This window comes from Engystomops pustulosus, chromosome 8 (assembly GCF_040894005.1).
Source record: "Engystomops pustulosus chromosome 8, aEngPut4.maternal, whole genome shotgun sequence".
Lineage (NCBI taxonomy): Eukaryota > Metazoa > Chordata > Amphibia > Anura > Leptodactylidae > Engystomops > Engystomops pustulosus.
The window spans coordinates 79,931,779-79,950,443 of record NC_092418.1 but is presented as its reverse complement, the minus strand read 5'-3'; the positions used below and the strand labels follow the sequence as shown (position 1 = coordinate 79,950,443).

Genomic DNA, 18,665 nt, shown 5'->3' with positions numbered 1-18,665 from the left:
AATATATATTACACAGTAATTTTACCAGATAATAAATTACATTGTTCCTAGAAATACAAACATTTTATGGTATAATAGTCAAATCAAAAACACACTTCAAGGAAACGCTTTCTTATTCTGTTAACATAGCGGCTGTAATTCATCAAGTGCTTTAGTATTTATCCCCAGAATCACCCGTGTCAGGAGAGAAGATTACCTGGGCTCACAGTCAGCTGGAAGTAATGCAGTTTGTTGGGGTCAGGGAAATTCACTTTGCAGGTACCTAATAGGATAATAATATAATTTATACAGGAATAGTAATGTAATTATTATACATACAGTGAAGATGACTTGCACAGATATTATACAATCGGTTAGAAGAACTGCATAATTATACTAACAAAATTAGCGTCAGTCTTTCCACACGTACTAATAGTGTGTATGAAAACACTGAACTGATGAAATGCTAAAAATACGGATATCAGGTCGGTTCTATAATCAGTGGATCAGCCTTATTCCTGTTGTCAGAGCAATGGACGTGACAAGTAAATACCACCTGACCCCAATCTACACGTTTTGGTCAGTCTGGTGTTGCCAGGTTACCAAGTAATCCAGAATAATTCTTTGGATTCTAATGTAAAGGTATCAATGACACAGAGGAGAACAGAACTGAAACAAGATTTTTACTCCACCAACTTCTCCAAGCTATAACATTTTTATGTTTGTCCTGAAAATGTTAAATGTTAAAGGGCACCTACCACCACGAATCTACCTATAAAGGTAGATCGGGTGGTAGGTGGATGTATGGGACGTGAGGATAGCCCTTTTTAGAGCTAATCCTCACGTCCCCGCTAGCCTAGCATAAACTTTATTGCCCTAATATGTTAATTTAATTAAGCGGCTACCGGGGCGTGGAGTAGCCGGACACGAGGCTACACGGCGCGGCTACTCCACGCCCCAGTAGCTGCTTTCCCCCGCCTACCCTGTGATCTTCGGCGCGCAGCTCCTGGCAGCTGCGCGCCCTCGTCCGAGAAGCCGGAGTTCTGCGCATGCGCAGTAACTCCGGCCTCGTTCCCGAGATCGCGCATCTTGGCCGGATGTTAGTAGAAAGGATTCACTGACATCCATGTTTTTTTTAAATTTTACTCATATAGTTAAACAACAGCAAAACAAATCTATATACCGTATTTTTCGGACTATAAGGTGCACAAAAAATCCTTTAATTTTCTCAGAAATCAAAGGTGAGCCTTATAGTCCAGTGCACCTTATATATGAACAGCTGCCTTGAACTGTGCACAGGTCTGCCACCTACTGGTCATTCACCATTAAAATCAGGTGCGCCTCATAATCTGATGCGCCTTATATATGAACCTAGACGATTTAGCAGGCATTTTTTTTGATGGTGCGCCTTATAATCAGGTGCGCCTTATAGTCCGAAAAATACAGTACAGACCCAGTAACACCCCTGCGGAGCTGCCTGCTAGCTATAATAATCCACATTATGCTATTTTCTATACACATATGGCTAGGAAGACATAGGAGAGGTACTTACATGGCAGGTTTGCTTCAAGTTCTGCCACCTCTGCAAAAGAAAACAAGAGGAGGTGAGGCAGCAATATAGTTGGTGTTCTACAGCTCATCTTTGCACAAAGAAAAACAAATGACCACCGATAAACATACTATAGAAATAGATTATAATTTACAGCATCTGCTTAAGTGAAGCGACAGCTGGGTCAACCCCACAAGTGTGTGGGTACCAGGCTCGCTGGCATTCAGGTTATTACACGATTATAAAGTGCTGCCTGGCTAAAACATTTCATAGACTGAGCACATAAGAAATGCAGTATGTTATAGAGTTGTGCAGATTGTACATAAGGTGTTTACAAGCAGGAAAAAACATTGGCAGATATATACATAGGATCTGGAAAAAAAAACTTGAGATCTATTTACATGTCTGCTTCATCATTGGAGACCAAAGTGACCGACGGCTGTAACCATGTGTACAATCATAGAAGGGAGGCTGGCTAGCAATTGCTGCCTCTTGCTCTATAACATGCTGCCTGCAGGTTGGACACTATGTACAATCTGCTCAGCTCCTACTGCTCTATAACATAAGTCCTGCAGATAGCGTCCTCTTTCTATTTGTTTCCTGATCAATGTAGTGATTGTATTTGTACTTGCATTTGTGCCCGAGGGGCTCCAGGCTCCAAGAAAGCCAATGGATCCTGGAGTCCCTCGGGCTCATTTGCATACAGTCCTTCATCCTGGTGGTAGATGCCCTTTAATGTAATGTGAACCCTTTATTGATTTTACAGCATCATGGAATGAATGGAGCTCTATAGATGATAATAATTAAAGAAAAATGCAGATGCTACCTTTTTTATCCTACGTTATGTTTAAACCGGCAAAATACTACAAGAAACACATTTTCTATTACAAAATTTAAAAAGTGCCAAAACAAAAAAATAAAACAACTTTCTTCACTTTTAGGCCCCTTGCACACAAATGAGGAACGATCAACCCTCCTCTCTCCAGCTGTATGCTCGCCAGTTCGTGTGCAAGATGCCTTAGGGTGGTGTCACACGTGGCATTTTGAACCCGTCTTTAGTCCGTTTTTAAGCATGCGTTTTCAGTCCATTAAAAGCATGCGTTTTAAAAAACACATCAGTTTTTAATTAAGATAATCGGAAAAACCGGACAAAAACGGACGAGTTTTCAAAAACACTTAAAATGAACTAAAAACGGGTTCAAAACGCCATGTGTGACACCACATGATAATACATAATCAATGCTTTTAAAACAATAAAGCCTTTAAAATAAAAACTAGACCCTTGCAAATACGGATATTCTGATTTGGCGAATATGAAGTCATTAATGTGTCATCTGCCTCTGTAATAAGGGGCAGAACTCCTGTAGGCAGGGCACTAATATCCCATGCCGTCCTCATACAGAGCCCTAATAGCACAGGTTTTACAGATACATTTGCATCTGTTTGCTTTATACATCTTGTTCTTTAATGTGAACTATAGCTAGACCTCAAACACAGCGATAGTCAGATAATGCTCAGCTACAAACCAAGTGAGCTCCAGGAAATGTGTAATAAGTGCAATGCTAGAAGGCCAGCACACAAAGAGCTTTTCCAATTTCCACTACCTCGACCTCGCAACCTGGAAGCTGCACGATCAACAATATTTCATCTTGCTATATGTGCTGGCGGAGCCGCCACCGCACAGCAGAGCTGCATACAAAGTGGCCGCTGCTCCAGTCTGGTCACCCAGTGCCATAACAACGTGAGGAAAGTGACACCGAGCAATCAATTTTCATTTAACACTAGTTATCCAATATCCAAGCTGCTGCAGCACATGGGCACTGGGCTCCCAGCAGATTAGGATTCTCCTAGCAAATACAGTGCCTTGAAAAAGTGGGACACTATTATTTTTTACAAAAGTTTAAAATAGCCAATAAATTAACTGAAAAGTTGGGCATCCACTATTATTCGGCCCATTTACTTTCAGTGCAGTAAACTCACTCCAGGGGGGGGGGTAGATTTATCATGAAGTTTCAGAGGTAAAACTGTTCTAGTTGCCCATATAAACCAATCAGAGATCAGCTTTATTTTACAAATAGCTGTGGGAAAATGAAAGCTGAGCTCCGATTGGCGCCCATAGGCAACTAGAACAGTTCTGCACTAAGAAACTTATGATAAATCTCCCCCCAGAAGTGCAGTCTCTGATCTCTGAATGATCCTATGTTGTCCTAAATGACTGACGATGATAAATATAATCCACTTGTGTGTAATCCAGTCTTTGTATAAATCCCCCTGCTATGTCATAGTCCAGTGATGGCGAACCTTTTAGCGACCGAGTGCCCAAACTGCAACGCAGACCCTCCTTATTTATCGCAAGGTGCCAACCAAAAATTAAAGCAGTAAGTTATTGCTCCCTGTTCTTCAACAACTTTTAATCATTTTGGCCTCCAGAGGACAGCAAAAAAGTAGAAAGATGAAAAATTTGCATAATTTTAGCTTCTTTCTAGTGTCCCTCTGTACACAGAGAATTGTGGGGCCAGCTAAAGATCCTCCAAAGATAATTCGGCCCTGTCTACTCATTCTCCCTGTTCCTACAGTTCTAAGTCAAGAAGCAAGTATCAAAATATGTCTGAAAGGAGCATCTTTTAAGTGGCTTGGAACTGCAGAAAGATTGTTTGAGTTCTGTCTGGTGTGCTGGGGCGATGGCCCGGGTGCCCACAGAAAGGGCTCAGAGTACCGCCTCTGGCACCCGTGCCATAGGTTCGCCACCGCTGTCATAGTCTCAGGGTTCTGAGTCTAAGGGTGATGCCACACATGGCGTTTTGAATCGGTATTTGGTCCGCTTTTAAGCAGTCCGTTAAAAAAGCATGCATTTTTGAAGAACACATGCATTTTTTGAAAATGTATCCGTTTTTGATCAGTTTTAATTAAGATAATTGGTAAAACCTGTAAAAAAACGAATGCATTTTTTAACAGACTGCTTAAAGATGGATCAAAAAAGGGTTCAAAACGCCATGTGTGGCATCACCCTCAGTTGAGATTTGTCTTACAAGACAATGATCCCAAACATATATCAGAATCTACAATCCAGTGGTTCACAAATAAACGTATCCAGGTGTTAGAATGGACAAGTCACAGTCCAGAGCTGAATCCTATCGAGAATCTGTGGAAAGAGCTGAAAACTGCTGTTCACAAACTCTCTCCATCTAATATCACGGAGCTCCAGCTGTTTTGCAAGGAAGAGTGGGCAAGGATTTCAGTCTCTTTATGTGCCAAACTGATAGAGATCTGATACCCCAAGCGACTTGCAGCTGTACTCGCAGCAAAAGGTGACGCTACAAAGTATTAACTTTAGGGGGCCAAACAATATTTGACAAGAACCTGAATTGTGGCACCTAGAAAAGCAATTCTTGTGTCCTCTAACAGAGGATTGTTATGTTATACCAGGCGTTTCTAGGTGAAACAGAATCGGTGATATCCACTGTTTTTAAATACAGATCTCAGCTGAATGCAGAATGAAAACAGCGATGGAGAAAGCACTTAGCAAAAGTATCCGCACCTTACAATACATGTATTCTGCCTCTTATCGTGGATAATGGCGATGGATTGACACTACTTATGTATAAAATATTTTGATAAAGGTTTACACATTTTTTTTCTGCTTTAAAAAAAAATGTATTAATTTGTCTGCTATTTTATAAAAAAGTTATTTAGAAAATTATCAAGTTACATTTTTCTATTTAAAAAAATGTTATGTACAAAATACCATAATCAAGTTATAGGAAATCTACCACTTCCGAACCGGTCAAACATACTCTTAGGGCTCATTCACATGGCCGTCTGCGGGGACGTCCCCATAGACGGCAATAGCAGCACGGTGCAGATATGCTGCCACACGTGTGGCACAGATCCGGGCCGCACACCGCAAAAAGATAGAGCATGCTCTATCTTTCGGCGTGTATGCGACCATGCGCCGCTATTTTCTATGGAGGGGTCCCCCCTTCCTCCTCTCCAGCACACGGCGGGCATACCATGTGTGAATGTACTCTTAGGCAGGTTTTGTAAAGCTGATGCCGGTTCAGGTCTTGTGAAGGTCTGGAAGTGAGAAGTTTCAAGAAGTTTCGATGTAAAAAATGTTTAACAAATTATGCTAATGAGTCCTCAGAACACAGGTCGCTCAGCGATCCGCTGCTACCATAATTATACACGGCCACAAGCTGCATCATTTATTGGCCCAAGAGCCATACTGTCATCCTGTTCAACTTTAAGGGGCCACATCAGTGCCCAGCACCCTGGATGCCCCAACAGCCCCAGTACAGCACAAAATGCCAACCCAGAAATGATGTATACCACAGTCCAACAATAAATACCACCCCAGAGCAGACAATAATACCGGAGACCCCGAGAGCAGACAAATACTTATACCGAATACCCAAATAGCAGACAAACATTGAAGACCTCATAGCAGACAATAATTCTGGAGACTCCCAGAGCATAAAACTAATAATCCCGGAGACCCCGATTGCATACAAATATTGGAGATCCCATAGAAGACAATACTGGAGATCCCTAGAGCATAAAACTAATAGTATTGGAGACCTCAGAGCAGACAAAAACCCATACTGGTTGTATGTGGCAGCATCATGACCAGTGCAGAACTGCACCAGGAGAGGGCCCCTGGAGCAGTACAGTACAGCTGACAAGAACTTACAACTCCGCTCTGGCTCCTGACCTCGACGCATACAATATGTCTCAGGAGAGGGGGCAGGAGAGGACACAGTAGCAGAGAGAACTTCGCAGCTGCACTCACCGCTACCCGGACTCCTGCACCAATGAAAGCTTCCATCAGTTATGGGACAGCAGGGTGTGGATGGCAACACATGGTTTGACAAGCTGCCTGTGGCATGTCTGTGCGGTTTCTGCACCCTTGATGCCCCTTTAAGTTGAGATGAATTTGTGCTGCACTTTATGTTCGTGCTCAGTAGTGAAGCTCCTCTGCCGTAAATTAGAGGAATAAGGCACTGGGTTCACTTATCTCAAGCACTGCTAGAGTGACCAGGAAAACAGGACTGTGGAGTTGGAGTCTGAGATCATTTTGGTGGAGATGGAGTCGGGGTTGAAGTTCAGGAAATTGAGGAGTCGGAGGTTTGGCTTACAGACTCCATATTGTTGCCTGGAGGTTCAGGTACCAATGACCCAACGTCTTTGCTGGCTTCTCCCTGCTCTCAGTGTTGATGTTAATGTAATGTACAAGGCTGCTGAGGCCAGTGAGGGGCCATCTATACCGGACAATTGCACAAGTTCTAAGAACAATCAGAACAGATAATTTCTATGCTTTCCTTGGATTTGTAGGCCACAAAACTAGAATGCAAACCCTGATACATGTCCCCCATTGTGCCTATCGATAAACAATCTACACATTCATCCACAGCACCAGTCGGCTTATCTGGACCCAAGTATTCCCGTACACCTCTGTGATGCCCAACTGCTGCTAGTTTACAGATTTTACATAATTTCCTTAAATGGCAAATCTATTTTTTTTTTTTAATTTAACTAAATTTACATTTGGGGGATCCGACAAAGAACTTTTTCCAAAACTGCACAGTATGAAGGTACTATGTATGTGAGAAGGTCAATAGAGTAGAGAATGCCGGTGACTGGCAGGTCACCTGGCAGGATGTCGGCACTGCCCGACCAATAATAAGAGTAGGTTGATGGCAAGGGCACCGTGTTGCAGGTATGTGCAAAAACTTTGTGGTAGGCAGCACTCAGGAAAACCACATCGGAATAGGTGCAAACATGTTCTCTTTATTAGGCTTTAGCCGTGCATGGGTACATGGATAAAAAGAACGCGTAGGATCGACGCGTTTCGATGTTTAAGTGCTGCCTACCACAAAGTTTTTGCACGTTTTGGGATCTCTACAGTCGAGGATCTGGTGGCGTGCACCACCACAGGCATCGGGTACAGGAGGTCATCTAGGTGATTGGGTGAGCCATCCGATTTTTTCTATTTTTTGTGTTGCAGGTATGGTCTGGTTCAATGCATGTAGATGGTGCTCAGCATGACGAAGCGCAGGAGTGCGCGAAACGGCCCGTCGCCGAAGTCTCTCTTGTGCTGCTCCTCCCTGTCTTATGCACTAAGTTGAATAAAGAAGAATCCTGGGTGAGTGCCGCTATCTCTTGTCTTCTTTTGTCTTTATATATGTGAGAAGGGTCCCTGAAAGATGAGAGTTTTTGCAGTGGAAAGGCAGTCTGCTACTGTCAACCTTTGCACTGTAAGGGTTAGAGACCCCTGCAGCTTACACTGCTATATATAACACCATATGGTAGAAAACTCACTGCAACTTCAATCCCACGTGGATGTACATTATATCCCTTCAATGCTTCTTTAATCTGGAAGACATTTACTTGTCATGGTTTTTGACATTCTCATCTCCTCTCCACCATGTACACACAAAATATGTGCTTTAATACATTCCAGATTTAAAGATGCAAGTCTCATTCATGGGAAATTTACAAAGCGGCCAAAGTTAAAAGCACTTCAAAAATCAAACTTTAAATTCTAGAGAAGCGTCCAAGAATCTTCATTGGACTGATGCTTGTACATTGCCTCAATGAATCCACATGTCCGCCCTGGCTTTACTATGCATGTGCCATTGGTGCACTGAAGCCAGTGTGTACTATCCCAGTTTTGTTGAATTGAAGGCAATTTTAGGACAGTGACCTACCCTTTCATAAGGACCTGTGGGTGTTCCAAATAGCCTCGATAGGTTCCCTTTAAGTGGACGAATTTTAGATGGTAGAATTGAAGTGGGTAAGAGTTTATTTTTAGAACTGAAATACAGACTACTGTATATACTCTAGTGTAAGCCGAGTTTTTCAACAAAAAATGGGCTGAAAAAACCATACTCGACTTATACTCAAATCTATAAAAAAAAAAAAAAAAAAAAAAAAAAAAATGTGTAGTCACCTCCCAACGCCCCCACCAACAGGTCATTATAAAATATGATAAAAAGAGGATCTGTCGCTCCTGTGGCAGCTCCAGTGCTTCTCCTCTTACCCTTATTATGCACTGCTCCAGAGACTGATGTAATCACTCTGTTGTCCCTGACAGGCAGAAGTAATCAATCGCTGCACGATCCCCCAGCTGCTGTGTATGAGTCACCCAGCTCAGGTTGATTAGTCCTGTCTGGACAGTTCAGAAAGCTCAGTGAACACAACAGTCAGTACGTACCCAGCTTTCCAAAGCCCCTGAATTTTATAATTGTTTTTTTTTAGCAAAACCACTTGGATCAGGAATTAAAAAAAGATATGTTTCTGCATGAGCGTAGCTACAGCATTCTCAAGGTATGTTTGGTTCACATTGCATAAAAACAAATGGTAGATTTCCTTTAAAGTAATTATACTCACCTCTTCAATTCTGTGCCCATTCCAGGTCAATATGTTTCATTATTAATGCAAAGGACCTGGAGTGGGTCCAGAAAACTGAAGGGATGCAAAATGTCTGAATGCTTTCCTCCTGTAAATTCCATTGCTAGATGCAGCATATAAATACAAAGTAGTGACTCCATTACTGCCATGCGAGGCCCTACATAGCTAGTCAGAGTGTGGGAACCATCAATGCCTTCCTTCACAGAAGTTGGTCTGGTAGCAATTTTGTGTAATTGACTATAAAACAGCAAGCAGCTAAAAATATATTTATAATAGATAAATAGAAAGTGACAACTCAAAGACTTGCATATAAAACTGGCTGTTTTGTTCTAGTTAGGATTATTCTTTACAAGCAAATTTCTTACTGTCCATCTTCAGGGAATTCTCTAAATTCGTGACATAATCCTATCTGCACATGTTGCATATTATGACTTATGAAATAAAAAATTTTAATTCGGACATTTGGACACCATTTTCCATTACAGGGTTCACCCCCGGCAATAACTGTTTTTATACTTTAAGCCTAGGTGCTGCAATACAGCTGTATAGTAGTATATGGTGTTTTTACTGCTGATCTGTTACAGTGTGCCACTGTCACATTGTAACAGATGTTCAGCAAACACACTGGGTGGGTGGGTGGACATTTGCTGGGTGGACATTTCACCATCGATGGCATTTCCAGTGTGCGTTTGCTGAAGATCCTCTGAAGATCTGTTAAACGTGACAGCGAACCCTCTTCAAACATCCAAAGGCACTATGTTATGTGCAGGTAAGTAGTAAAGGAGTTGCTATTAGAGGCAGCCTCTGCACACATGTGGATAAAGCCATTGATACTCCATTGGGGGATTCTGGGGAAAAGATAAATTGGCTCTTGACTAGTCATTAGGCTTATCAAATAAGTCATGTTTAATTTGTTACGGGGGCTGCTTCACAAGGTACCTAAGAGGCATCTTGGAAAAATTCTTTGTATAAGAGTCTCCCTAACCTTTTAAAGACCTGGCCCTTTTTTATTTTTTCATTTTTCACTCCCCACCATCAAAAATCTATAACTTTTTTTTACACGTAAAGAGCTCTGTGATGGCTTGTTTTTTGCATAACAAATTGCATAGTGACGGTACAGGCAGTCCCCGGGTTACGTACAAGATGCCAGAACGTATGTGTTTTCAAACAGCTGAAGAAATTTGCCTAATTACATTGTTGTCAACACGGTGTTTACAAAATGCATGCATTAACGCAATGTTAACAAAGTGTTAAATGCATGCATTAACATCACATTAATGTATGGGTTTTGTAAACGCAAGGTTGACAACAATGTAATTAGGCAAATCTCCTCTTCAGCTGTTTGAAAACACGTGCGTTAAACACAAAACGCAACGTGTGACCACAGTCTTAAACCTTTAACCCAGCATTATTGCACATAAGTTTATTATCACCTGCTATTATCATTAAGGCTACATTCACACTGCCGTTGCCCGCCGTACCGTAGCGGGCAACGGCAGTGCACGGGGAGAGGAGGAGGAGGTGAGCGCAGCTCACCCCCGCCCCTCTCCATAGGAAGTTATGGCGCACGGCGCCGTACTATGGAGAAGGATAGGACATGTCCTATCTTTTTCCGGGGTACGGAGCAGTACGGTGCCGCACATGTACTGCACCATACTGCTCCTGTAGGGCGCTTCATATAAGATGGCTGTTTGCTAATGGATAGCACATCAAATTTTCACCATATGCAGAGGCAGCTTTGGGTTTAATAATTATGAGCATGCCCATCATGGATAACTGCAAGTATCTTTTTAATAATCACACATATACAAACACATTTTACGACATTAACATTTCATGTAATTTCATCATTCACAGGAGACTTGTTTCTGTTTCAAGATGATATTAAAAATTAGAGGAATGCACTGGGGCTTACAATTTATTACCTCTCCAGGACTTACTTATGCTTTGTAATCTGCCCTATAAATTCAAGGTGAATATAGAAAAATACGGACTGAGGATGAATGGCACAATTTGAGCATGCAATATTAAAGGAGCTGTACGCTGGGGACGGAGCTGGCACAATGTAAGACATGCGGTTCTGCAGAGTTGTGTATATTATTTATTGCGGAGATGTAAAGTGGATACTTCTGAACGAGGTCATCCGACTCATAGATGGAAACTGGATCTGGGCGCTCTCAAACTTTAATAATTCAACTTTGAGCACACAAGGAAAGCTTGAAACATTTAGCATGAAGACTAATAACTCATTGAGAGGTTTCAGAGAGAAAAAAAAAAAGAGCTTCAATAATAAAATGTAACACTGGCCTCAAACACACAATTACAAGGAAAGTGATGTGACACAATTCTGACCTGTTATAACAATGGGCAAAGATTCATTGCCTTATCCTCCTTGCACATTACTCCCACCATTAGCCCCAGCGTGGGAGCTGCAGATGATGCTGAATGCTATATACAAGGTTCCTGTCTTTTTGTGTTGGAATTTAAGTCTAATTGTGGGATGCCAGTATTCGTTCTAGTGAACCTTAGACCCAATTTTGTGTATTCATGTGAGGTTTCCTGTAATCACACCACAGTTTCTACTTTTACCATGTTAATTCTCTCGCAAGATATCATTTTAACCCATTAGTTCCACAAATCAAAGTCAATGGGAGGTATTTATTAAGAGCTGGTGCATCATGCACCACTAGACGTCCCACCCTGCCAGCGCATTTCCTTTAGTGGAGGAAAACCCTAGTCATTTTCTGCGCCAGATTTATCACTGCGTTAATGAATCTGGTGCAGGATAAGACTGTCGGTTTCCAGTTTAGACCAACTTTAAAGTGGTCTAAACTCTGCAACACAATTTTTGGGCTAATCCTTTAGTCCCCTTTATCTTTTTTAGTTTCAACAAAATTTTATTGAAGAAAAACAAAATGGTGTCTTACAATAGGTCACGGCAAAACATATATCCCTCAAGGGGGAATTCAGAGAGTTTGGTATAATACATAGCCAGCTACTGTATCATCCCTTTACCACAATTAAAGATTAAAAAAGATAATATGCTAATTTACCAAATAGAGTAGCCGGAGCTGAGGTCCCAGTAGCCTCCTTCATCCTCCTACCCAGATATCATCAGCGTGCAGCTCCTTGTCTGCAAAGCCGGAGTTCTGCGCATGGGCAGAACGCAGATCCGGGGCTGCTTGGTCTTGGCTACGAAGCCATAGCTAGAGTGCATGCTTTGCGGACAAGGGTGCGCAGTTCCTCGTTGTTGCGCTCTGAAGAAGTGCAACATTCCTTCCCCCTGATCTGTAGGGAAGGAGCTTCACTACTAAGCAAAAAGTGCATCCACATTCATCTCAACTAAAAGCCTAAATTTTTATATCAGAAATAGAAAAGACAGCCCTGCATACAAGCCACGATGAATCCACCCCCCTCCCCCACTGCGTAGATAGCTGCCAGCAAGCCAAACACAACAAGAAAATAGGCAGAAATAAGTAAAAAAAAAAAAAAAGTAAAAGAAATTGTCGCCATTCTGAAAACTGTTTTATATGCGACTATTAGAGATATTTGCGGGATGAGAGAACACTTTAATTTGTATAATAACTATTTGGCATAGTTATTTTTTTATGCCCTTCATGTAACAGGTGGCAATATCCATTTTGTCTTGTGTTTTTTTATACAGCAAATCATTAAAGGGGTATTCTCATCTGGGCATTCACATTCAGTTTGATTAATCTGCCATATTTATACATTTCTTCAATTAGATGTTATTAAAAAATGTTCCTGTGTGAAGAAAATTTCTCATAAAATGTAGCCGTATGGTCCAAGACTGTGTCCTTGGATACGGCCATCTATTCTGGAGGGATTGCACAAAGAAACAAAAAGTTGTATATGAAATGTCTGGGAGTTACTGCAGGTCCCACAGCCACCCTGTGGTAATGATCGCTGAATCCAGGGGATCAGGCAGGACTCAATAGCTCATGTCTGGCCACCGCTGCAAAAATATGAGGTGGTCGTATCCGAGGAAGCAGATCTCGTTTCTAAGGGACAAAATGGCTGCACTTATGAGAAATTATCTTCACACAGAAACATTTTTTTCAATAACATCCAATTGAAGAAATGTTTACAAATGGCAAATGAATTTAAGTGTAAATGCCCAGATGGCCATACGACCCTTAGTTATAAACGGACCACTGGATATTGTTAATTTATTGTACTTTAGCCTTAGGCTACAATAAACAACTGTAACAGTTATCACAGGTGTCTGTAATGAAGCTTTATTGTTTATCCTGGTTCTCAAGGCAACCCAACATTTTTAAAATCCAATTGTCACAGAGACCAAAAAAGTTCTGGCTGGGATTACAATAAAATATACATATACGACTTACATACAAATTCAACTTAAAGGAAACCTACCACTTGTAGTGGCAGGTTTCTGATGGAAAGACCGGGCACCAGCTCAGGGTGAGATGGTGCCGGAGCTTATTTTTGTTAGTGTTTTAAACCGCGGTATCGCGGTTTAAAACACTTTTTAAACTTTATACCGTGCGCGCGGCTACATAGGAAGTGAGGAGAGCCGCGCGCATGGTAAGTGCCGAGCGCGTACCTCCCTGCGCCGGCTATACAGTTTAAAAAGGGTTTTAAACCGCGGTACTGCGGTTTAAAACACTAACAAAAATAAGCTCCGGCACCAGCTCACCCTGAGCTGGTGCCCGGTCTTTCCATCAGAAACCTGCCACTACAAGTGGTAGGTTTCCTTTAAGAACAAACCTACAGACCCTATCTTGTATGTAACCTGGGGACTGCCTGTAAATAGGACAATTGGATAACATTTCATTATATAGAGGGTAAAATGTATTTACCCTAACTGGACAACCTTTAAATCCTATTACACTATGCCGCAGCGTGTAGTCTCCACAACTGGTTTTGGCTCTCAATAAACCAATGCAAAAAAAAATAAATATATAGAACTAGCCCTTATATAGCAAACAGTAGACAAAGAAAATGGGCAGGAGGGGAAAGCAGAAGCATTTAATTACTCTCCAAAATTGCATACTCAAGTACAGAGTACTCAGAAGATTTTTTCCACCTGGATATGCAGGGGAGATCACAGCAGATCTGAGGGATAATGCACATATTCCAAATTACTGTATGAGAAGATTTTTTTTCTGCATGAAATTGACAAATGGTGCAGATTTTAAGATATGCAGCACTTTCATTTTCTGCTTCAGATCCGTCCATATTGCCATTAATGTCCATTGCAGATTCAACTGCCCTCCAAAATCCACTGCCAAATCTGCATGTAAGGACCAGGTCACACCTGCTTGGAGTTAGAAGAGCTAAGAAAAACAAAAAAGTTTGGAAAAAAAAACACAGAAACTGCTGCACATTTTTTTCTGCTATTAATCTTATTCATAGGTGTAAAACTAGCCTAATCCAAGAGGTTTGCAAATTTTGCTGTGGTTACGGATTTTTGAAACAGACAATCAGGATTGTGTAATAATTTTGCCCGTTTAACAAATCTCATTCGCTCACAATTACATTTACACATATAAAGTGACATGTTGTGCAGACTATAAAGCCATAGCATGTACATTTTTTCTGCAGAATTTCAACCATGTGAAAACCACAGATATCATGCTGCGGATCTGATGCAGATAGTCCCACACACGGAAACGGACGCAAATCCGTGGTCCAGCATTAGTGACCAGTGTGTTATCTGTGTGAAAGCTCCACTTACACGTCAATCGAAAATCTTATGCAGGAATAGGCCCTGCTTTATAATTTGCAGCTCTGCAGTTGGAAACCACAGCCATGTGTATGATCCCCTATACATATGGGCGTGTGCTATCCCGATACATTTATTATACCCCCACAATGGATTCTGGAACAAAAAGTACCCGCAAGTCAGCTTTACATGAGTGATTTTGTTTAGTCAAACTATTCAATGTGTGTATGTGCTAGAATTCCCGTCCTGAAAGTCGGTAAACTAAAGCCCTTAGCACTGCTGTCTGGTCGGTCCTTCAGGCCAGGCACATCCAGCAAGTCTGACTCAAAAGGTATTGTCCACTTTCAGCAAATAACTGATATTGTTTTTGTAGTTTTCTAGATTTTTGCTTGCTGGCCTTCTAAAGGAACCTCCTTAGGGCGCGGTCACACGGTGCTTTTTGGATGCGTTTTCATTAAGTTTTAAAACACATTACAACACATTACAACATTTGCAATTACAAAACGCAGTGTAAATGCAATGTTAACACATGTTAACAATTTGATAACTAAATGCAAACCTAAATGCATTGTTAATGGGGTTTTCCTACGATCAAAAGTTAGGCCCTATCCACAGAGTGGATTCTGCCATTCTGACAGAGTGACGAGGGGTCCGACGGACCATCAGACCCGTGTTATCGTGATCTGTGGGGGTCTCATCACTGAGACTTCCACTGATCAGCAAGTTTTATCCTGTGGATAGGGCCTAACTTTTGTTCATGGGAAAATCCCTTCAATGCAATTGTTAGGTCCATTGTTACTTCCTGTGGATATACACCAGTCCATGGACATGTGAGATCACCCTGGTGCACCGCTCGTTACAGTAATCAGAGCTGTATGATATAATGAGCCATGCACCTGTGTGATATTAATTATTTTCTATCCACAGGAAGCAAACAATGAAGCTTCCTATACAAGGATGGCAAGTAGAAAATCTACCACCAGCATAATGGACTGTATGCAAATGAGCCTGAGGGTCTCTATAGGTGTCAATATAGGCTGGAGAACCCACAGGCTCATTTGCATATAATATTTCATCCTGGTGGTAGATGTCCTTTAAATCTCCAAATGAAGAGAATGCACATAAATTACCTTTCACAAGTAATCTGTCCCGGATGGATACTCTGCGACTGGAGTCAGAAGGTGCGCTTGCTGCCCGGCTCCCTTTCACACCATCATCCCGCTTTAGCTTGCTTGCCAGCGTCAACATCCCGCTTTACTTTACCTACAATGGAAGAGAGATGGTTCACACCGACACCAAAATGAGGGCACTACTAAAATTGCCCGAAATAAGATCGATGAACAAGTTCTTTTAATTTAAATGTTTTAACATGGCGAAAATGTGTCATTTGGATGCTACTTTACCATATTACCATATTCAGACCCGGAAATAATCATTTAGGAGGCAGCAATACCTGGTTATGATTGTGTTTCTTTATCTTTATAAAGGGGGATAATTTTAACACATGGCCAAGCCCTCACTGGTGCAGTAGCTAGGCGGAGCATACAGCCGGCTGTGAAAAAAACATTTGTTTGCAAGTGCCTTCAGCAGGGTCTGACAATGACAGGTCTGGAACTCTCTGTGAAGGTCCTGGCTAATACAGCAACTTGATGGCAGCCACAATGATGTTACAAGGGGGGTCGATCATAACCATTTAAGTCCAATCCTAGATAACACCTGCCACTTACGGAGAGGACACAACCCATGAATCCTCTCCAATCAACCTAAGGCCGGCGCCACACGTGGCGCTTTTGTCTGCGCTTGCAAACGCAGACAAAGTCGCGCCCACCGGGGCGGGCCTCGGCCCAATCGCATCGGCGTTTCTATGGAAACGCCTGCGATCGGGAACGAGACGCCGGTGTTTTGCGTTAATTTAACGCGAAACACCGGCGGCTCGTTCCCGATCGCAGGCGTTTCCATAGAAACACTGATGCGATCGGGCCGAGGCCCGCCCCGGTGGGCGCGACTTTGTCTGCGTTTGCAAGCGCAGACAAAAGCGCCACGTGTGGCGCCGGCCTAAGGCTGCGGTCACACGTGCCGTTTTTAACCTGTTTTTGGACCGTTTTTAAGCAGTCCGTTAAAAGGGCATGACCAGTTTTCCAAATTACCTAGTTTAAAACCATGCGTTTTTTAACAGACTGCTTAAAAACGGGCCAAAAACGGGTTCCAAACGTTTTGAACCCGTTTTTAAAGGAAACCTACCACTTGAAGTGGCAGGTTTCCGATGGCAATACCGAGCACCAGCTCAGGGTGAGCTGGTGCCGGAGCTTATTTTAGTTAGTGTTTTAAACCACGGTATCGCGGTTTAAAACACTTTTTAAACTTTATAGCCGGCGCATGGAGGTACGCGCTCGGCGCTTACCATGCACGCGGCTCTCATTCACTTCCTATGTAGCAGCGCGCACGGTAAGCGCCGAGCGCGTACCTGCCTGCGCCGGCTATAAAGTTTAAAAAGTGTTTTAAACCGCGATACCGCGGTTTAAAACACTAACTAAAATAAGCTCCGGCACCAGCTCACCCTGAGCTGGTGCTCGGTATTGCCATCGGAAACCTGCCACTACAAGTGGTAGGTTTCCTTTAAGCAGTCCGTAAAAAAATGCATGTGCTTTTGAAAAACGCATGCGTTTTTTGAAAATGCATCCGTTTTTGACCCTTTTTAATTAAGGAAGTCGGTAAAACCGGTCAAAAACTGATGCGTTTCCAAAAACGGGTTCAAAACGCCACGTGTGCCGCCGGCCTTAGGTCCATTTTTAAGCATGCATTTTCAGCCAAACGCATAGTAAACGGTCAAAAAACGGATGCATTTTTAAACGGATGGAAAACACGTGCTTAAAAATGGATCAAAAACGCCATGTGTGGCACAGGGTGCAGTCACATGTTGCATCTAAAGCATGCATTTAAAAAATGCATTGCAACAGCTGAAGAGAGGTTAGCCTAATTAAACGCAAATGTTAATTCATATGTTAACATTGTGTTAATAAACACGTGCTAACACAATGTAAAGTCTGGGCATTTCATTAACACGGGGGCTGTCTAAAGGGCGTTTCATTACTAGGGGATGGGCTGCATGAGGCATTTTATGCTGTTGGCACTTCATTACTCGGGGAGGCTGTGATTAATGCATTCCCCACCCTAGGCTTATACGCAAGTCAATAAGGTTTTCCAGTTATTTGTGGCAAATTTAAGGGCCTCGGCTTATACTCAGGTCAACTTATACTCGAGTATATGTGTTATGTCACTGGTGAACCCCTTTAAAGATGCCATATTTTTCCTGTCATGGGTTAAAATAATCACAATCACCACTCTCTTGGTGCTGTATATGACATGCCAGAAAACAGCTCAGACATCAAAATCATAAGAAAGAAGTCATCACCCCCTTTTCAGCTAAACATAAAGCATTGTCCTTTTTTTGAGGCGTGCAAACAATGTAAAAAGCTGTAGCGCTTAATGGAGAGTCATGGCCCCTTTAAGAAGGTGATTGGTACAATCTAAGAGTAAAACCACTACTGTTCTCAGCGGATGGATGATAACTACTGACATTGGCGCTGAATATTGGTTTTCTTAAGAAAATGGTCTAATAAAGGCCTCCAGGGTCTGCCTGTAATTTATGCCTAAGGGGGCAATGCCCCTGGTTTCAGTATACACAAGCAGCACAATAGTTTATGCTACAGATCATGTGATCGTGACCCCTTGTTAGATAGGACCTAATAATGGAGTAAAAATAAACTCAATATTTTTATTTCTTTTCTGTATTTTAAATCCACATTAAGAAATATTCCCACCCTCAATGTTTAAAAACCTGCACATATCTAATATATGGGCCTAAATTGCTGTTTCAGTCAAAGTTAAAATTAAATTATTCTATATCCTAGTTCTCTGACAGCAGCCAAAAGCTTGTTATCTGCCACGAATAGCCGAGAACTTGGAACTTTGGTAAATGCCCTTTAGGAACCTACTTTAGAATAGGCACCAAGTGTC

At 42.0% G+C, this 18,665-nt stretch overlaps 1 protein-coding gene across 1 annotated transcript in view; it reads right to left on the bottom strand.

Moving 5' to 3' along the window:
• UBE2F (ubiquitin conjugating enzyme E2 F (putative)) overlaps positions 1-18,665 on the bottom strand; it is a 137,842-nt gene that overhangs the window by 118,045 nt on the left and 1,132 nt on the right. The window contains exons 2-4 of the mRNA XM_072121398.1: positions 15,779-15,911; positions 1,532-1,561; positions 197-262 (exon numbers count right to left, since the gene is read on the bottom strand). Coding sequence (XP_071977499.1) covers positions 197-262; positions 1,532-1,561; positions 15,779-15,896 — 214 coding nt within the window. The 5' untranslated portion in view covers positions 15,897-15,911. The remainder of the gene's footprint in view (positions 1-196; positions 263-1,531; positions 1,562-15,778; positions 15,912-18,665) is intronic.